Here is a 22,064-nt window from a genome sequence, read left to right as displayed (position 1 = left end):
CAAAAGCGCCAGCTGCCAGCCCTCCTCAAGGCCTGGGCCTGGACATGCTGCAGACTGTCACTTCTGCCACATTCTGTAGTTAAAGCATGTTGCAGGGCCAGCCTGAACTCAAGGGGAAGGGACTGCGAGAGGCGTGAAGACTAAGAGGTGGCGATCATTGAGAGGGCTGACAAATTAACAGACTGTCGCAATATACATGGAAAACGCTGGAAACAGTGCATGAAAAATTGTAACAATGGTGATTTGGGGTGGTGGGAATATGGCTACTTTGTACTTTTCTATCTTTTTAAAATTTCCTCCTTTCGTTTTTTTCCTCTTGTTTTTTCTTTTTACTCTATACACCACATCACCCACGCTTTTCTGTCTTTACATTTGAAAACAGACAGGAGAGAAAGGGGAGGCTGAGACGAGGCACCCAGTTAACCGTCTGAGCAGAGCTGTCCCAGACAGCTGTCACCGTAGGCTTTCTCAGTCCCCAGGGAGTTAGGTACTCGAAGAGCCTTAATGTGGGAGAGGGCATTGAAGCTGTCCCCTGGCAAAGGGGCCATTGGGCTGGGCCTGTCATTCACGACAGGCCTGAACTTCAGACTTGAGACGTCGTATCTGAGTGAGGTCACTCAGTGGCTGAGGCCGAGAAGGTGATGCACCGCACTTGGCATGCAATTCTGAACTTGTGTCCCATCCCTGGGGTTCAAGCCTGCACCTTAAGTGTTTTTTAGTGAATCTGCTAACCCCTTCCTGCTCAAAGGGTGGTCCCTGGAGCAGCTGCAGCACGACCTGTGGGCTTATTAGAATTGCAGGATCTAGGGTCTCACCCCAGACCCGCTGAATCATAATTTGCATTTTAACAACATCCCTCGGTGACTCATGTGCACATTAACATTTGAGAAGCCCGCTCAAATCAGCTTATTAAGGACACAATTACACTACATTGAACATTTACTTGCTGATGATGACAACATCTTATTTTATTCAGTGCAGGCGTCTAAACCAGCATTGTCTGTTTGAAATTGCTAGACCTGCACTGCGCAATACGGGAGCCACTAGTCACGTAGCTGTGGAGCACTTGAAATGTGGCTAATGTCATGGGACTGAATTTTAAATTTTATTTAATTTTAATTAATAAAAATTTAACTTAAATAGCCACATGTGGCCAGTGGCTACCATATTACACAGGGAGAATGTAAAATCTACCTCATTTTTTTTTTTTTTTGAGACAGTGTCACTTTGTTGCCCTGGGTAGAGTGAGTGCCGTGGCATCAGCCTAGCTCACAGCAACCTCAAACTCCTGGGCTTAAGCGATCCTACTGCCTCAGCCTCCCGAGTAGCCGGGACTACAGGCATGCGCCACCATGCCCGGCTAATTTTTTTTCTATATATATTTTTAGTTGGCCAGATAATTTGTTTCTATTTTTAGTAGAGACAGAGTCTCACTCTTGCTCAGGCTGGTCTTGAACTCCTGACCTTGAGCAATCCACCCGCCTCGGCTTCCCAGAGTGCTAGGATTACAGGTGTGAGCCACCGTGCCCGGCCTACCTCATTTTTTAATGGCCCACAAACCTAGACAATTGCCACCAGCCTGGTCCCTTCTGTCTCCCAGAGGACTTGCACAGCCCCTGCATGCCTTGTTATGGTTTCATGGATGAGGCCGGAAAGGTGGTGCCCCCGAGGCCCATGGAGACCCCAGTGGGAGGGGAGGGGAGGGTAGCAGCTACAATGGGTCCCCTGCACCAGATGAGCCTGGCTTCCTGGGGAAACGGGTGGCACCCTGGAGCACCCTCAGGCCCCCACAGCCTCCCTGGGCTAGTGGGGTGCCATGGAACACAGCCGATGCCAGTACTATGCCACTACCTCAGGGCAAGGCCACCCATCTGGGGCTCAGCTGCCTCAGAAGCTCTGGCTTCTTCTCGTCCTTCTTTGAGTTTGCTGGGATTTCCTGGGTGGGGGCGGGGGCCAGGGGGCCAGGCAGGAGCTTTGGCTATAGGGCATCTCCCTTTCCTGCCCCTCTGCCCGTACACTGACCAAAGTAATCACAACCTTCTGGAAATGGATCTCTACTCCCCTATAATTAGGTACAGGGATCTCAGAAATACCTTTTCATTAGCGAAATGAGTCAAGTTCAAAATATGTGACTGGCCAGAAACATTATATAGGTACCTCTGCCCACAGGAAAATGGGGCATAAGAATTGGGTGAGCCCAGGTTTGTCAGCCCTTCGGGACATTGTAGTCTCGAACTCCTATCGAACCTGCAACTCATCCCTCGCACCCAGCCACCACACACACACACACACACACACACACACACACACACACACACACACTCTCTCTCTCTCTCTCTCACTTAGCAGAGGATTCTCATCTGATCCTACTGTGCTCACATCCTCACATCTGCCACAGAAGTGCCTCAAAAGAGAGTGAACAGGCACTTTCACTGAGCCTCAGGAGCAGGTGGCCTGAGTCTTTACTGCCTGCTCACTAATAAGTTTTGTGCTTGTGGCCTGAGACTTGCTTTCATTGTAGCACACAACTTGGGAGCCAGCGTGGAGGGAATGAGAACTGCAGCTGTCCCTTACCTCTCACGGTTGGAGGCTTACGTTGGTTTCCAGTACCAAGAAACAAGGTCCCAGACTTGGATGGATGCTTCAGGTTCAAGTGAACATGAAGGCAGGTCTGGAGGACGGGAGGGGGGGGGCTTTGGAGAGTGACTTGGAACCAAAGGCTAGTGTATTTATGGACTAATTTTACTGTATTTATTGATTTTACCGTATTCCCTCCAAAACCAGGATTTACATTTGAAAACTTTATGGAAGCAAGGGCTGGGGGAAACCCAAGTGATGAGAGAACCCAGGAAGGCTCTTACTACTACTGACTGCTCTCATGCAATAAAACAGTAGAGGCTCTTGGTAACATTTTATACCCCTTTAACAAGGGGTTCTGTGCAATTGCTTTCCATATTCCACCCCTTGCACACTGTTTTGCTTTGCCTGAGACACCATGGATACCGAGAGGCACAATTTTTCCAAGGCTCATGCTCTGGCCAGATGTTCAACGCCTTGCGTGGTTTGCATTACAGGAGCTCACACTTTTAGATTATGGAAAAAGTATAGAGATGCAAGTGACATCCTAGAATTCCGTATAACAGGAATGTATGGGTTTTTGGGGGGTGAGGGGGAGGTTGCAATCTGCAGATGTGCCTGGGGTGAGGTTGCTTTTTTCTCTTTTCTCCCAGCAGTGTCAGGCCTCTCTACACACAGATGTGTCACACCAGCTCACTCGCTCCGACTCTCAAGTGACAGAATCACCAAAAAGCCCCAGAAGTTGTTAACATGCAGATTTCTAGGTTGGTTTTAGGTAGAATGAGGAAAATATAGCTCTTGAGGTGGGGAAGATTAATCACCATTTTAACAAGGGGACCCAGGAATCTGCATATTAAGAGGCCAGGGCCATGGAATCAGTATTGGATTTTTTAAAATCGGGTAATATTATCAGAAGAGTATATTAAATGTGTGTAATTGAAATAATAATCACTAAATCCACAGGTAAACACTACTCGGGTTAAGAAACAGAGCACTGCGGATACTTGGAAGCCTCCTGAAGCGCCTCTGTCACGATCGTGTGCCACCCCCCCACCCCACCTTCAGGTAAAGCACTCTCCTGAGTTTCAAGATACTCACTCCCTTGCCTGTCTGTATCTTAGAACAATATATTGTTTTGCCTGTTTTAAAATTTTATATAAATGAAGCCATACTTATATTATCCCTGAATTTTTTCTCTCTACATTCTGATTGTGAGGTTCCTTTATGTCATTGCACCTGTCATTTGTTCCTTTTCATTGCAGTGTAGTATTCCACTGTGTGAAGATAATGTAATTGCTATAATCTATTGTACGTGGACTTCTCTTCCAGCCCAGCTCGGAGGTGAGTTTCACGTGTTTTATCATCAGGCTAATTTCGTTGAGGAGGAAACAGAGGCCCAAAGCAGTGGAGTGATTTAAGTGGGTTAAACAATCTGAGCTTGAAACCTGCTTCCACCACTAGGGGTGCGGCACTGTGTGACCTTGGGCACATTGATCTCTGCACCTTGGTTTCTTCATCTATAAAATGGGGAAAACAGTTCCTACTTCAGTGTTATGATAATTCAGTAAAGTAATACATGTAAAGTGCTTGAAACACTGCCTGGCCCGTTGAAAGCTCTCAGTAAGTATTAGCTGCTAATGTTATTGCACACTTGGTACACTCTAAATCCTATATTCTCCTCCCTTACAGCACATCGCCACTTCTCTTCTAGAACTCACCCACTTAAGGTGGCTACTTGTACATATCCAAATCTCTACGCAGCAACTAAAATATAGCCGGGGCCTAGCACAGCAACATGATCTGAAAATGTGAATTAGAACTCGGCAGATCCATCTTCCTGTGGGGAAGGTGCAGGGAGCTTTCCATTGTGTCCCCCATCGAGTCTATTCTTGATGCCCGGTGAGCAGCAGGGGCCTGGCCTTCCTAGCAGGAAGCCCTGGGCGTTATTCCCAGGCCTGGCCTATGTGAGCTGTGTGAGCTTATGTGAGCTATGCAGCCTACACGAGCCTTGTAACTTGTGCTTGTCTGTGGATGGGGCTGCAGGATCCCCAGGGCGCCACATGGAACAGGTATGAAAACAAGCTGCCACCCGGACAGCACTGCACCAACGTGCGGTGCTGTCTGTGCCATCTCCCTTAGAATGGCGCCCCCGTGCCAGGCCTTCCCAGGCTCCTGGGAGAACACAAATGAGTGGACCAGGAAACTGGAAAGGCTGTTCATGCTGGAAGGCTAGGTGCAGGAAGAAAGGGCAACTGTATGTATTCTAATTAATACATTCAAATACTTCATTTCAGAAATGGGAACTAGGACTTATATCTTACTTCATATTCTTTGTACAGCTTGAACTTACCGTGAGCACGCATTACTTTCATGATTCATTAATTAAACACAAATGAGCTTTTTAGCCTCAGCCTCAGGCCCTGGAGTTCAGCTAATATGCAAACACTTGGGGACTAAGCAGGCCAGCCCTCACTGCCAAGGGAGAGCTGGCTCTAGTCCTTGAGGAAGGGGGACGCCAATACAAGGGAGGACGGAGATGGCATATGACTCTCATCAGGTGAACTGGGTCCTTGTCCCACCCCCGAAGCTATCAGAGGGGCTAGCCCACCTCTCTCTGGGTCTCCGTCTGGACATCAGTATCATCACTAACCTGAGGATGGCGGCAATGCAGACAAGAGCTCTAGGATCTTTTTCAGTGAATTTCCTGGCACGTAAGCCTTTTGGCTAAAGCCACTGGGGTGCCAGGGCAATCAGTTTGGGAGTTGCTCTCTGGCATACTTGCATCCCTCAGTGCCCCTGGAGGGGACTGGTGTGGCACCGGCCAGTCGTCTAGCCTGGCTGTGGAGGAGGAAGTCAATAGGCCAGTGGCAAGTAAGGGCCACAGCAGATCTGCTCCCCAGGAGCCCGGCTGGGAACCACTGCATGCTACTCCTTCACATCTAAGCCAATTAACTCACCGCCCTTATTTAGAAAGCGATTCCTTCTAAAACACACCACGACTTCCAAGGAGCTGGGTAAGACAACTGTGCCTGCTCCAATTACCAAGATCCAAGATCCCCCTGGCCCAAGCTCCACGAGGGAGGCCCCAGCCCCAGCAAACTGTCCTGTCCTTCTTCCCTCAGCCTCACAAGGAGCTGTCATTTTCCTGGTGAGCTGGAAAGCTGACGGCAAGGGGCCTGTGGTCACCGATGCCACTATTCACCCTGGCCTGGGGCCAGCTTAGATAATACACCCCGCAGCCCTCAGCACCCCCGCACTTCCTCTGGGCTGGATATGTGAAGCATCCAGGAAGCCCGCAGCTGCCCCTGCCACCCCAAAGAGGGTGGTGACGGTGATGTAATCCCCATACACAGTCTGACAAGTGCCTCGGGGTGAAAGGGGCTCTGTGTGGAGGAGAGTGCCTCACTGTCTTTCCCTGAACTTCCAGGAGCACTTCACTGATATCCTGGCACCCAGACGACGTGAAGTTAACCCGGGTTTTCTTGCCACCACAAAAGCATCTTTCATTGCATAATAGACTCCAGATTGGAGGGAAGATTTCACTATACAGTGGCCAGAGACAAGAGGCTCTGTTGAAGCCACTGGCCACCCCCACTCATTTCTGAGGATTCCTACTGGAACCCAGAAAGCTAGGGAGACAGGCGCACGGAGGCTGAGAGGGGGAATGCTAACATGTTAGGATGGAGAAGCAGGACAACATTCAGATTTGATGGGGGCCGGCCCTGCCAGAGCAGGCTCTGTCATCTGGGCTGAGGGGTGCTCTGCGATGCTGAACGACTAGAGACTCCCAAAGAAGAGGGGCAGCATCATGGAGAAGGTGGCCCAGGCCGGTTGTTAGCATGAAGAGAAGGGGACAGTTGTCTTAACCATGCCCACCTGAGTACCAGGTGCTTGACAACCATGAGGAGAAATGAATACTCAGTGAGGGTCACATGAGGTAGCAGTGGGGCACCCTTCCCTCCACCCCTCCATTTCCTGTAGCCCCCACCCTGCTCAGCGATTTGGTCAAGCTTACCCAGAGCACACGCTGGACGATATGGACATAGACGTGTGCTTCTTGCCATTCAGCTTCTCAGGAAGCAGCAACAGTCATGACAAACTTCAGAACTTGGTATTTTTACCTCCAACCAAAGTCAAAATGGCAGGTGCCCACAATTCCAGTCTCATCCCTGTGGAACGAAACCAAACCCAAGGGGAGTGTCTGGGGGAGAGAACAGTATCTGGAATGGCCTTTTGCTTTCTCACTGACTTTGAAATTTTTATTACATAAATATTACCTTTCCCAAAAAATCATTTTTATAGTATAAAAAAAATACAAGTGACAAAAAAAAATTCTGCCCAGAAGTAAACACTGTACCAGTTCTTGTGTGTCCTTCAAGATCACCTAGGTGTATCTATCCACATACCTCTTCTCTGCCCCCAAATTGCATTCCTCTCAGAAATGTTACATACGGTAGATTTGCATCATGTAAGTGCCTAACTTTTGCAAATTTAACTACTTGCGCCTGGCCAAAACGAAAAAAAAAGCAACAGTGCCAGTGTCATTCCACTAAACAGGCATCTGCCCCAGAATAAGCACCAGTGGCAAAAGTGGTGTAAGGTTTCCGTTCCTTCACGCAATATTCTAGTGGTTAAAGTCCCTACACTCAAGCCAAGGACTTCATCCGGAACTCAACTAGGGAAACGGTGATCTGCTTCAACTCTGAGGATACTAGATGTGCGGATTATTTAGAGAGAACATGTGGGGCTCAAAAATGACACCTTCCTAAGGTGGTTAAGAGCAATTTGGACTATATGTCAACTTAGGACCCAACCCCTACCTGGCAACGTGATTCTACTGATGGTACACTATTTTTTTTCCATTTAGTTTATCTTGAAAGTTGTTCCAAATCACTGCAAACAGTTGACCCTTGAACAGCGCATGGGTTAGGGGCACCAACCTCCTGTGCAGTCAAAAATCTGTAAAGAACTTTTGACTCCCCCAAAACTTAACTACTTATAGCCTATTGTTGACCGGAAGCTTTACTGATAACACAGCCGATTAAGACAGTTTGTATGTTTTTTATATACATATATATGTATATAGATATATAATATATACTATACTCTTAGAATAAGCTAGAGAAAAGAAAATGTTAATAAGAAATCATAAATGAGAGAAAATATATTTACTATTCATTAAGTGGAAGTGGATCATCATAAAGGTCTTCATCCTCATTGTCTCCATGTTGATAGGCTGAGGAGGAGGAGGAGGAGGAGGAGGAGGAGGAAGAGGAGGAGTGGTTGCTCTTGCTGTCTATCTCAGGGGTGGGAGAGGCAGGAGAAAATCTGCATACAAGTGAAACTATATATTTCAAACCCACATTGTTCAAGGGTCAACTGTATAGATCTTTTCTTTTTTAAGAGGGTCTTGCTCTGTTGCCCTGGCTGGAATGCAGTAGCATAATCATAGATCATTGTAACCTCAAACTCCCGGACTCAGGTGATCCTTCCATCTCAGCCTTCCAAGTAGCTGGGACTACAGGTAGGCACCATGACATCCGGCTGATTTTTTTATTTTTCTAGAAATGGAGTCTTGCTATGTTACCCTGGCTGGTGTTGAACTCCTGGCCTCAAGTGATCCTTCTACTTTGGCCTCCCAAAGTGTTGGGATTACAGGCGTGAGCCAAGGGCCCAGCCAGTCTTGTTCTTTAAATGCTCAATGCAAGATATGTCACAGCATGAAATGTATGCTATTTTCATATCACAGGAAAAAACCATTAAAAAAGACAAGCTAGGAAAACATTTACAAACCAAGAATATAATATTTTATTCATTTCCAGATTATGAGTATTACACAGCATATACATATATTTAGATAATATATAAAACAAAGAATAAACCATCGGAAGAAATATTGGTCTGAAATTGCCTTATGGACATCTTTAATTCTGTTAAGTTCATGGTAAATGTGTCTCCCCACACTCTCGGGCGGGCAGCAGGATAAACTCCAGCATTCACTTATCATTCACAGGACTGCTTATCCCCCGCTGTATTTACAATGCAATTGCAGAGATATGGCATGGTCACTGGTGTCCACGACACAGGACACCAAGTAGTAAATAAAAGAACTATAGCAGAGTGAACTAATATAAATATGCTTTTGCATTGTCCTCCAGACAGTTTCCTTTTTAAACTAAGAGTCACATCCAGGGTATATCCCTTGAGTTGTATTCCAGTTATTGCTGGAAGGGGGGAAAAAAAACACAGAAGAGGAATCAGTTTAAGTTATTAGAAAATAAATGGTCAGTGCCACCAGCCCCCTACCTCTGGTGACACTTCAGTGGACACTAGGCTGTGGGGAAGGCATACATGTCCACAGCAGGCAGGCATGGAAGCACCCACTATTGTGTTAGAGGGGACCTATCAGCTGATAATTTTGGGCTGATAAAGAGGTTCAGATGGAGGATATTCTTTGAAAAAGTTTTGTGAGCAGGAAGCAGCAGGATGCTCCCGAGGAAGGGCAGGATCACCTTGTGAAGGTGAGACAGCAGTAACAGAACATTTCACAGGATCTTTCCTGATTCAGTGCTGATGTTGGAAGAAAACTTAAGATCTTATGGCATAAAGGTGCACAAAGTGTCAACATAGAGAGGCTCTGTAGCTGAACTCTTAGACTAGAGTACTTTCCAGAAGCGCAATTCCCCCAGCTCACTGTCTGGCCTTCCTCTGGGGAAGGCTGGCTTACCTTTGCCTTGTTCTGAACTGGGAGATACAGTTTGAACTCCGCTGGCAGTTCGTCTTCTGAGTAAAGTCTGTCTGAGAAGTAAACCCGTCGGATGCGACAGTTTGCATGGATCTGTGGATGCAAGGCTTATTCTGAGAGGTTAAACATGCCTGATTTCCCTCTTTTCCTGATTCATCTACAGGCCCTCTCATGGTACTGTAAAAGCTTATTCTCTTTTGAGATCTCCTTGGCTTGGCTTAGGGGTGGATTCTAGCAAGAGGGAGAGTTTGCTTACTGTATTCACCCACTATATCTGAGCAGACTCCTGAATGTTCCCTGGACCTATTTTTTTTTTTTTTTTTTGAGACAGAATCTCACTCTGTTGCCCGGGCTAGAGCCCTGTGGAGTCAGCCTAGCTCACAGCAACCTCAAACTCCTGGGCTCAAGCAATCCTACTGCCTCAGCCTCCCGAGTAGCTGGGATGACAGGCATGCGCCACCATGCCCGACTAACTTTTTCTATGTATTTTTAGTTGTCCAGTTAATTTCTTTCTATTTTTTAGTAGAGACATGGTCTCACTCTTGCTCAGGCTGGTCTCGAACTCCTGACCTTGAGTGATCCTCCTGCCTCGGCCTCCCAGAGTGTTAGGATTACAGGCTTGAGCCACCACGCCCAGCTTCCTGGACCTTTTTGAAGCCAAAGCTCCCTGGACAGTGACTTGAGAACTTCGGCCAGAAACCCATACTGTTCTGCTATATGGGCCACAAGCCAGTATCAGATAGTGGATATCCCCTGCACCCCCAATTCTGGGCTCCATTTGGAAAAGGAGCGATACCTGCACTCTTAGGGTCTCAATGTAATTTGTGCCGTATGCTCGCCGAGTGAAGTCTGATAAGTTGAACTGAATTTGGTTCCAGCCATCATCCAGCCGCATGGGCATGGTACAGATGAAGGGTTTCACCCGGGTAGTGCTCTGGTAGTTACTTGCCCGAAATCGTCGACGCACGTTCTTGTCATCTAGTACCTGTGAAATACAGAGAAGAAAAGTAGCATTAACTCCATCTTGGAAGAAGCAAACAACCTTGTTAAGACAAGGGGCTGAACTCCCATAGCCTAGTTTCCCAAGGCTGAGACCCAGGGGAGAATAAACAGACAGATACAGGTCATACACTGGATGCAGATGGCCCGGAAGTAGCAAGTTTATCTTGTTTGTTGCCAAGGCAACGTCAGCTGTTATGACATATGACATACCCAGCAGGCTCTCAGGCCATAGAATGATTTCATAAACACTCTTCCCTTTGAAAAATCAAAAATACTAAAATAGTGAACAGTGACCCAATATTAAATAATTACTCCCCAAATGGACACTATGCTAACTCAAGCTTGAAATCTTGCAGCTATGTATTAGATTTTCTAGGTGCTTACTTGTTTCTTTAAAAACCTACCATTAAATTTCCATTACTAATACCAAATTTATGTCATAGTAACAAGGACTGCATCAAGCGTATAGTAGAGGCAGAAAAGAACACATACATAATGATACAGATGCTTTTGTAGGGCTACTTTTTCCTGTGAGTTGAAAGCTATCTCTTTGGTATGGCCAAGAGTGGACACAGTTACGTGCACATACTTACCTGTACTTCGAAGGTAAAATATTTCTTCAGGTTTTTGATAATCATGACGAGGAAAGGAAGTTTAATTCCCAGTGTCTTCTTAGGGTCTGCAGGACATGTGATATACGTGGTACTGTAGAGAGAGGAAATACCAATAAACATACTACTTGTCTTTTTTCCTTTGTGGTATGTACAACAATAACACATGGTCCAAGAGGATAAACTGGAAAGAAGATCTAAAAGATTCAGATAAGTAATCCAATGAGTCCCTCAATCCTTGAGTCAGCTGATGCTTTAAAAAATGGTGGACTCAGAAACAAAAGCTTAACATCAACAATAAAACATCTGAAAAACAGAGCCAGACCAGTGGATCTTAGGAAGTTCTTCCAGTGAGAGAAGACTTCAATTCTGGTCCGAGAGTGTCACCAAATTTTAGAAAACCCAAACTAAGACCATTGTGGCATTGAAAACCACACAGGCCACCCACTGAATGATCAGTACAACCCCACCCACACCTCCCAACACACACTGCGGTTAAACAGTAGTAATATAGCTAATCCATAGTGCTTACTATGAGCTAAGCATGGTTCTCAGTGTTTTATACATATTCACTTATTTAATCCTCACAATAACCCTGTAAGGAAAATACACTATTATTCTCCCCATTTTATAGATGAGGATATTAAGGCCTGGGGGATTAAATAACATAAGCTCCAAGTAGCAGAGCTGGATTCACTCAGGCAGTCTGACTTGGCAGTTTGTGCTATTAACTTTTATGATATACTGCCTTCCTGGTATTTGATGTCTCTGGGAGAACAGAATTGGCAACCTACCTGACATTTGTCCCTTCAATCTCTAGCACCAGGGACTGGATGTCATTATCAGTGATTCTTTTGATGTGGCCATTCCGTACCTACAAGGAAGATAATTATATTGGTACTGACATATTTGGCAACAACATTGTAAAGATTTTGAAAGCTGAAAAGAACCATTGAAGAAAAACCACAGTAGCCCAAGGTGCACAACATAGAAGTCTGTAACACTATATGCCTATGCCGAAGCTTACATTTAAGGAAGCCATGCTATTACCTCTATACAGGATCCATCAACCACCACGGGAGTCCCAGGTAATTTGGCAATCTATAAATCAGGATAAATTTCTTCCCAAAGAAATCTACTCAATTTAAATTCAGCTAATATTTACTGAGTGCTTACTATGCACCAGGAACGTTCATATATATTCTTTCAATCCTCACAACAACAGAACAATAAGGTAGGGGGTGCTAGTTCCATTTTACAAATGTGGACATTGGCACCCAGCAACTACAAATGACAGATTCTAAGTAGGAGACTCAGGATTTACCAGGCTTTCCACTGCCCCATACTGCCTCATATTTCTTTGGTCAGAAAGGTCAAAGCTGAGTGTCATTGAGAAATAGGGTGGCAACCAAACAATGAAAACATTCCTCCCCTGGGTTTACTCCTACTTCATGTTTCATTATCTTCGTTTCCCTAATTTTCTACTTTTTCAGATATGAATTCAAGTTCCATCTGTGTCACATACAGATGCCTCCTTCAGCATTTTCAGCCCACACTGACCTCTCTTTTCTCTGATTTGTTTTTCTGGCTCATGTTGTTTAGAATACATCATTTAGCACTTCGTCCTACACCGTTTTGTATTGTTTGCTGCACATGTAGGAGGTATACGATGTGGAGGAATCAATATTTAATACAGATTCCTCCTCTCAAAATATTTAGCAAAGAACAATTATCTTCAAGCATTAAACTCTTAAGCACCTAATATGGACAGAGCAGAGATATGCAAAGGCACTTTGGAAACAGCACAGGATGTTAGGGCTGAATGTATTAGCACATGAAAAAGTTCAACTAGGTTTAGCACAAGAGACATCAGAAAGACAAACATATGGTCTCTTCCTAGGTATTATGAAAATGGCTGCTTTCGGCTGTCATCTTCAATGATGCAATCACAATGACTAAAGCTTTCCTTATTCACTAATCAGCCTTCTGATTACAATTTGGCTTTCCATTGATGTGCACATAGATAACAGTGGTGGGTCTGATAGTTGTATTTTTCAACACAGATTATTAATTATATGGCATTCTGTTTTTAGACATTAGTTTCTGTGAACTCTGTTACTGTGAGTTTGATCTACTGGTGGTGTGCTTGGTATTCTCCAGATGACATCTGATATCACTGCCTACCCTTTTCTACAGCTACGACTAAGTCTTGTCTCCTTAAAACAGTATAAGCTCAAGCAAGAATACGGAACAGTCATTAAGCATCACTTGTCTTCTACAATGCTTAGCACTGTGCTAGGCATAAACTAAGCATTCAAATATTTGCTGACTTCTGGAATTTGTCACCCTAAGAGTTGGCACATATGAATAGGCTCAAGGAGGGTTTTTAAAAAGTTCCTGGATAACATATCCACCATGGACTATTATAGGAAGGCAAAGATACATCACAAAGCCCACGAGGCTGCCAGCATGAAGAATGCTTTCCCATAAAACATCCTTTGGTGCCCATTGTCAGAGACAGAACTCGGGGCTAGACAGGACCCCAGCCTCTGCCAATGTAGCATTTCTTGGTTTCTCAAGACATAAAAGTCACATTCAAACAAAGCTCACAATGTTTAGTGCCCTCCTGCTTTGAGTTCTGGGCCTCTTTCCAAGGGAGATTAAGAACACAAAGCTCGGGTATGTGTGGAACATGCCAACACTGCCCACCTCGTACTCCATCTAAATGCTCCCAACAAAGTTGGGATATTCCCCCTGTATTTTCTGTGGAAAATCAGGCAGACTTGTTGGTGAAGAAAGAATTTAATCAAGAAATTATTCCCAAATAATGTGAGCAGCCCCATTGTCTTAAGAGCTGGCAGTATGCCAACAAGATGTAAACACTACTTTTATAACCTACCACTAATTATTCAATAACATAACCATTGTTTCTTAAAAAGAAACATACCATAAAGATCAAATAGATGGTTAAATTGAAAAGATTAAGAAGTAATTAGGGCCTGAAGGCTACTATTGCTAAAAAGCAACATGTTGCTGTTTAGCCAACATTGTTTGAAAGCATGGCCTCAAATCTTACATCCCCCAAGGTCTCTCAGGCCAGAGTCAACAAGAGTCCTCCTCAGCTCCAGAAAGACCAGCCAGATCTCACAGGGAGGAAACATTAGGGAATCTGCCTTCTGCCCATCTCAAAGTTTATAGCAGATGACTTCACTGGAACGCTCCAGCAATTCTGACCTATTCAGGTCTTTACAAAAGAAAACAAAGCCTTGCACTGCCACAGAAGCCAATACTGGAAGCTAGAATAGACTCCATAGTATTCTACGCTTCTTCTCCAGAGGCAAGCTAACTTTTAGTTGGACTTTTGATAACTTCCTAAAGAGATTTCTTTCCTTTTCAGCATTATTAGCTAACAACCACGCTCACAAAGTTAACACTTACAAAATAAATTGATGTGTCTAACAAGAGAACTCGGAGGGGTAAGGCAGCTTTTTTGAAGGAGTACCCATCAGTCTCTCTAGAATTTAAACCTGGCTGGTGGTAAGACAAACTAAACAGAGCTTTGTCCAAAGAGAAAGTTCAGAGCCCAAAGAAAACCACTAGTATTCTCAGTATTTCCAGAGGATGAAAATCAAATTAAGTTGATTTGCTAATAAATTATGATTTTTCTGCTTTGTAAGTTCAAAGGGCTGCAAATACAAACTCACTGGGAAAAAAAAAAGACTAGGATAGGGGGGCAATTAATCAAAGACATGAGCATTAGAGGGTAGGCACCTTCCCAAAGCCTCTTCTCTAGGCTTTAAAACTAGGATCAATGGAGAAAGTGGAGGTCAGCAATCTGGGGCAAGGCCTCCCAACCACCCCGGCAATCTGGTTGTCACGGCCTTAAATTATAAAGGTCTCTCAGGAAGCAGCCCCTTCTCCTCACACCAGCTTCTGACAAACACATACAATAAGACACATGTCCTCATAAAGCATCAACTTCCTCCCTTAGCTTCTTCCAGCTCAAAGGTCACTGGGCAGGCCTGGGTTTCGGATGACGATAAAATGAACTGGTCAGCATTTATTTACTGCTCATGGTAGAAGCACGTTTTATTTTATATCCCTCTAAATCAGAAAGACCTGTTTTTGACTTGTTAATTCTTTTCATTCATAACACAGTCCCATTATCAAAGTACGGCCTACAAGTATTCTATTCCTTAAAAAAAAAAAATTAAAGCCAATCTCATATATTTTTTTAATTTGATGAATTTCCCATTCCCCTTCCCATAAGCTGGAGGCACTCAAGCAGCTTCAGAACCCAGGTTACGGGCGATTACAGATCAGAATGGTTCTCAGCCTCTGCAGACACCACGAAGTGCCTGAACCTTCAAGCTCATCTTACAATCACTCTCCCAGGCTTTCCATGGTTGCTGGGGCAACTAATAAAGAACACTGATATTTTTCCCCCAGTGTAAGCCCCAGGGAGGAGGGTTAAGCTGAGAGAGAGAAAAAAAAATACTACTGGGATAGGGAGGAAGCCAGCTGATGCTATATATTTCTGTGAGTGATTTAAAAATAACAGGGGTTGTATCCATTCCCTTCCCCTCCCCCCACTTTCATTTTTCTGGCTCCACCCCCTTACCCTGGCAGGCAGCTGAACCCTCAGCCATCTGGCATCCTAGTCTTAATGACACATGCTCCAATTTACATTAAGCCAGTAGAGCTGTCCAGTTTAGCAGGAAAGTTCCTGCCCTGGGTTTGGGGCCCAGCTCCGAGTCAGAAATAAGGCAGAGGGAGACCTCTGTGGGGAGAACCAGGCATAGCTCTGACTCGACAGACAACGCCTGGGCCTTGCAGGCTCCAAAGGGCCAAAGGCTTCTCTCCCTTCGCTGTACTTCACAGGGGCTATCCAGACAGCAGACAAGCAACTCTGGGCATATACACACCACCCCTTAGTTAACATGAGGACAACTGTGCATTGCTAACCAGTGTTTTCCTATCAGCATATTGAAAAGGCAAGTATAACTAAAACCTGTGCCCTAGTCCAATTACAGTAAAAACTATTACTCAGAATAATGAAGAACATCGTCTGACTGACCCTGGCAAGGTAAAAAAAGAAAGAAAAAAGTTGTACTACCTTTATGTCCAAATGCACTCAATCCAACTACTGGAAAGTGCATCAGTTTAACAATGTATCAACAAGGCTTGCTAACTATTAATAAAATCTAGGGTGTAAGCTTTTTTTCTGAAGAGGGACTGTGTTCATTTTTAAAAGCAGGCACAGGCAATGGCAATAACACTACCCAGCAACAAAAACAACAAAAGACTCTGGTGCTAACACTTAGTTTGGGAATAGAGGAGAAACAGCAGCAGCTGAGAGAAAGACAAGGTAAGAGTAAAGAAATACAGAGAAGCCTTCATGAATTAACATTCTCATCTTGTGTACTTTTAGGATATTGCCAGTAAAGACTGAATATTATACAATGTTTTACAGAGGCATAAGTGGGAATAGAACCTCTTGGTACTTTCCTTACAAACCAGAAGTAATGTTTACATTAAACATAAGAGTCCTTTAATAAATATAAGATTTGCTGATCCCAGAAGTTAAGGGAATATTATAAAGAAACACCTAATTTATTCTAAGCTCTTGGTTTAAAAACTTACAAAGATCTCTATCAGGAAACTTAGTGTAGCCAGGAACATAGACCTTAAGAAGCTAATTTCAGGCCGGGCGTAGTGGCTCAAGCCTGTAATCCTAGCTCTCTGGGAGGCCAAGGCAGCCCGATCGCTTGAGGTCAGGAGTTTGAGACCAGCCCGAGCAAGAACGAGACCCCATCTCTACTAAAAATAGAAAGAAATTATATGGACAGCTAAAATATGTATAGAAAAAATTACCCGGGGCGCATGCCTGTAGTCCCAGGTACTCAGGAGCCTGAGGCAGGAGGATTGCTTGAGCCCAGGAGTTTGAGGTTGTTGTGAGCTAGGCTGACACCACGGCACTCTAGCCTGGGCAACAGAGTGAGACTCTGTCTCAAAAAAAAAAAAAAAAGAAAAGCTAATTTCAAGTAGGCCAGGCGTGGCAGTACACACCTGTAATCCTAGGACTTTGGGAGGCTGTGGCAGGATTACTTGAGCCCAGGAGTTCAGGGTTGCAGTGAGCTGCGATCGCACCACTGCACTCCGGCCTGGGCAAAAGAGCAAAAGCTAATTTCAAGTGTGATGAGAAGCAGAGGTTTTATGAATAAATATAAATTAACTTAGCCTGGAAAGTCAAGGAAATGCCCCCTGAGAAAGTGCCTTTGAACTCTGTCCTGGAGACTAATGAAGAGGTAGAGAAAAGGGGGTCGGGTGGGGCCCAGCAGAGGGACCAGAAGTACAAAAGCTTGAAGGTGAAAGAGAACAGGACTTCTTTCAATTTAGTAGGAGGCTACTGCTAAGAGGGGGAACCTGGTGAGGTGACCCAGAAGAACTAGTTAAGCAAGTGCCAGACCATGCAATGTGTGACTGCTGTTAGTACTTAATAAGTTACGGCATGTGGTATTAAATATGGCAAGGAACTGAGAGATTTGCTCAAGACTAAAATAAAAAGTTTATAACTGAGCCAGCATTCAGATGCCTAGGAATAGGAAGTATAGTAAAACCATACTTCAGAAATTATATAATTTAATATATAGAAAATAGTAGCTGGGCATGGTGGCACACGCCTGTGGTCCCAGCTACTCGGGAGGCTGAAGCAGGAGGATCACTTGAGCCTGGGAGTTTGAGGTTGCTGTGAGCTAGGCTGATGCCACGGCACTCACTCTAGCCTGGGCAACAGAGTGAGACTCTGTCTCAGGAAAAAAAGATGAGGATATACCTTCCCAATAAAAATAAAACAGGAAGTGTCAAAGTGAAATGTCAGAGATACCAGCTGTCAAACTTAGTACTTAAGAAAATTGGACATTTCATACTTAATAACCTAATGTAAACTTTTTTTAAATAAGGATACTTATGATAAAAAGTATAGTATAGTAAATACATAAACCAGTAACATAATTGTTCTTTACCAAGTATTATGTACCGTACATAAATGTATGTGCTATATGACTGGCAGTGCACTAGATTTGTTTACACCCACTCCCAAACACATCAGTAATGCATTGTGTTATGATGTTAAGATGACTATGATGTCATTAGGCAACAGAAAATTTTCAGCTCCATTATAATATTATGGAACCATTGTTGCATATGCAGTCTGTCATTGACCAAAACTTTGTTATATGACCCATGACTGTATATGCCATACCTCATGTTGCTAAGCATTTTTTATATATCTTCATTTCTTTATAACCGTGAGGTGAGAAAACTGAGTTGTTAAGTACTTGCCCAAGGTCAATTAGAACTGAGCACAGCCAGGATGCAAATCCAGGGTGTCTGATCACACCCTGACACTAGGGTTTCAAATAATAAGACACTATTTTTCCCCTTAAGGAACCTACAGTTAATGGGAATACACAATAGAAAACTGCCATACAGTACGATACAGAGAGCCACAGGAGCTCAAGTGAGACTTAAGTTCCCCCCCATAATAATGTTTAAGTCGAGATTTGAAGCATGAGATGAGGAGAGGGGCAGTGAACTTCAAAGAGTATGGGATAAATTGCAGGGGTTACAAACATCTGTGAGCACACCATACCCACAAAAATGAAGTTTGCAAATTCACTTCTCACATTCATAGACAAAGCCTAAAAAGAAGTCAAACCTAATTTTCAAGATTCTTCATAGAAACCAAATAGAAATTCTCTCTCTATAAACTCAGGAAGGAGAACAGTAAAGTTTTATGAAATCAAAATAACTAAAAGTAGGCACCACAGTGACTAGGTACCTACCTACCGGTAAAGGTCAGGGCCAGTCCTTCCCTCCCCCTAAACTTTGCCCCTATTACAACTTTGCTATGTTCCCTGGGAGCAGGAAAAATGTCTTCTTCATCTTCCCAAGTCTACACAATGCCTGTCACTTAGCTGTTAGCTCAATAAATCTCTGGTAAGTGTGTCAATTCCCAGTGTTTCTCCAACTGGCTTGGAGTCCCAACATTTTCTGAGGACTTTATAATATAGCTGAGAAAAAGTACTCACACAACAAAGCCTATGTATATGGCTCCAAATTTTCCCTTTTCCTCCCTTTCCTTCCCTTGCCCCAGGGGAAAAACAAACTCACTCCTAATCTCTTTCCAATCGAGTCTAAATAAGACTTAGAAACATATAATTAACTTCTACCATTGTGAGAATTTTGCTTGAAATTGAGTGTTCTACAGGCTTTGTTTGCCAAAATGTCTGTTTAATTTACTCCATGTAACCCTGCCAATCAATTTAACAATGTTTTCACATGTATTTATGTCATTAGGGTGCCATCCGACCCCTAGTGGCACTGTTAAGGGACACAGTGCACCATGGTTACTTTGCTTTCATATTCTGTGTGTAAACATGTTGACTAGGCAAAAAGCTGCATTTGAAAAATAAAATGCACCACATAAGATCAAGCCCAGAAGGGTTAAACTGGAAAACTGATAAAAGTTTCATAACGGAAATTCTGAGGCCTCCCTACCACTGGAATTCTTTTAGTGTTCGGAAGTTCTCTGACTTGCTCTGAAAACCTCTTCTCCTAGGTCAAGTTGCAGTCTCTATTTCAATTGCCTTATATTGATACTTTTGTTACCATTCAGTTTCCAAGTTGCACGGGCACACGCCGCCACTCTCTCCATGTCTTCTGACAGCCCGTAACTGAGTCAAGCCACAGCTGGGAAGACAGCATCCTTACAAAGTTCTCAGATATACGCACCCAGAGGTGCAATTTCAGAATTTGCAATGCTGTATTCCACTGTGAACAAAACCAAAGAACTGAAAACCCCAGTAATGTTGAAAAAAATGTAAGGAACTGCTTTCCTATGTATTAGAACCAAGCACTAGAACTAATAATACTCCTGGCATTAGCTCTAGCTTGTGGATAGAGTCATCTGAAAGAGATGGTCAGATTTTTCACAGACACTAAGCCCCAACAACTTCATTACATTCAGATCTTTCAACTGTCTTATGAAAACGAACACTATGTTCCACCCTCAAAGTGTGGAACACACCCTCAGAATGTAGAATCTCCTAGTGTTGACAGGCAGAAGTTCTCTCCCAAGCTCTACGTGGCCCGAAGCTCTCATCTGTGGATGAGGGAAGACAGGGAGTTGTTCTGAGATGAAATCCAAAATTCTTGGCTTCATTACCAAAAAACTCTGCTTCGATTACTCCACATGCATCTCTATAAAAGCACCATTCAGCGCACCATCTCTCTCCATTCCCCCCTAAGGAGGGCACGACAAAGGACATTCCCTGTATCACCTGTCTTCCACGTTCAAGTGCCTACCTTAACTTATATTCAAAAATTGGTACCGCTGACTGCCCGGGAATTTGCATGAGGAACAAAATACCAACATAATAAAATGCAGACGAACTCACAGACAGCTAGAGGTTACTTAACATCTCCAAAAACTAGACAGGGTCATCATCTCCTGGCGTCACTGAAAGTACCATCTGGTGGGTGTCTGAATAAAGATAATGAAGCTTGTACTGGGCTCTGAGTTTATTAACCCAGACAAGACTTTGATTGCCATCATTTTGCAGTGTTCCCGATGGGGAGCTCAGGCACTGAAGGCAAAGTACAGACTCCAAGTCCCAAGTCCCAGAGTGTGTGGAGCAGGTGCCAAAGGCCACCGAATTCTGGCTTATTTGGGATCAGTGGGAGGAAGGGAGTAAATGAATGAAACCCAAACATCGTTGGCTTGGCTGGAGCCTTTCTGGCCATGCCTCTATAAGGGTGCCCGAACAAAGGCTCTGTGTCTAGTGCCCTGCACAGTGCCTGGCACAAAACTGGGTATCAGTATTTGTGGGATCTGTGAACAGCAGTTCCTTTCATCTGTACGTCCCCAAAGCTCCCTCACATAAGCTTATGCGTTTCATGCTCCGAGATGAGCACTATCGACCCCACTGTATTGATGACAGGGAAATGGTGGCTCAGAAGAACTGACTGACCAAGTCTGTCGCGAGGGACCCGGTACTAACCACACCTCAGCCACGCCCACCCCACATGCAGCCCCTGCCCGCCGCACGCCGCGTACACGCCGCCCCCGCCTCGCGCCTCGGTCCCGCCACGCTGGGGACAAGGAACAGCAGCGGCCTCCCAGCCTCTCCCAGGCCCCAGATCGACACAGCTAATCCCCGTCCCCAGCCTCCGGGCCAGGAGGAAGCACGGCCCCTGCATCCCGCCCCGCCGCCGCCTCCAGCCCGACCTTTTTGTCCCAGATTTGCAGGGGTTTGCTGCCGATGCTGTAGAGGATGGAGAGGAAGCCGCTCTGGAAAGTGTTTTTGAACATCTCGCCAGCGGCCTTCTCCTCAGCCGCCCCGGAGCCGACCTAGGCCCCGGAGTAGATACGAGCACTGAGTGGCGAAGGCAAAGCAGGGGGCCGGCCCTGGCTCGAAGAAGGGTAGCTGAGCTCCTGACCTCACGATCTGCAGCCCTCACGGAGGGCCGTGGATGCGAGAACGCTACGTTCCCCAAGTAGAGCTCCAGCACAGACACCCCAAGACGGAAACCACAGCAACTGCCGCCCGCGCCGCTCTCCCCGCCTTAAATGGAAGCGGAGGGCCGCCTGCTGCTTAAAATGAATCCATCCGCCCATATGAGCCCGCCCCCCGGGAGCGCGGGGCCCAATCCCGCCACAAGGATCATGGACTTCCGGTTCTTTCCGCTCGCAAACCCCGCCCCTAGTTCCGCCTCTTCATGAAAAGAACTCTGTTGCCAAGGAACTAATTTTTTTATCGTCCTAGGGCTGCTTTTAGACAGCGGAAGGAGACAGAAGGATTAAACATGAGGAGTTAGCGCCTGCTTGGTGTCATGGAAACGGGGAGAGAGTGAGGTGAGGGGTAGTAAAGACCAGGCCCCGCCCCCTGGGGGGCTAGGAGGAGTTAGGAGGGCTCGAGAAGAGCGGAGCGCCCTGGAAAGTGGCTTTACTGGAGAAGCACTTTGCCTGGTATCCTGCGAACACCAAATAAATGCTTGTCGGCCAAATACAGGATAAGGTTATAGCAAGCTAACCAGTATCGAGCACTAATTATGTCATGCACCTT

General features: G+C 45.0%; 1 protein-coding gene across 1 annotated transcript; it reads right to left on the bottom strand.

The window, feature by feature from the left end:
- Nucleotides 1-8,361: 8,361 nt before the first annotated feature.
- On the bottom strand, nucleotides 8,362-21,639 carry CFAP20 (cilia and flagella associated protein 20). Its single transcript, XM_045533605.1, has 6 exons — nucleotides 21,227-21,639; nucleotides 11,730-11,809; nucleotides 10,918-11,029; nucleotides 10,119-10,307; nucleotides 9,305-9,415; nucleotides 8,362-8,801 (listed from the first exon to the last, which is right to left on the bottom strand). Exons 1-6 carry the CDS (start codon nucleotides 21,308-21,310, stop codon nucleotides 8,796-8,798), a joined length of 582 nt encoding a protein of 193 aa, XP_045389561.1. The 5' UTR covers nucleotides 21,311-21,639; the 3' UTR covers nucleotides 8,362-8,795.
- Nucleotides 21,640-22,064: the final 425 nt, after the last annotated feature.

This window comes from Lemur catta, chromosome 20, assembly GCF_020740605.2.
Source record: "Lemur catta isolate mLemCat1 chromosome 20, mLemCat1.pri, whole genome shotgun sequence".
NCBI lineage: Eukaryota > Metazoa > Chordata > Mammalia > Primates > Lemuridae > Lemur > Lemur catta.
Note: the sequence above shows the minus strand (reverse complement) of the source record. Positions and strands in the feature narration are given on the sequence as shown.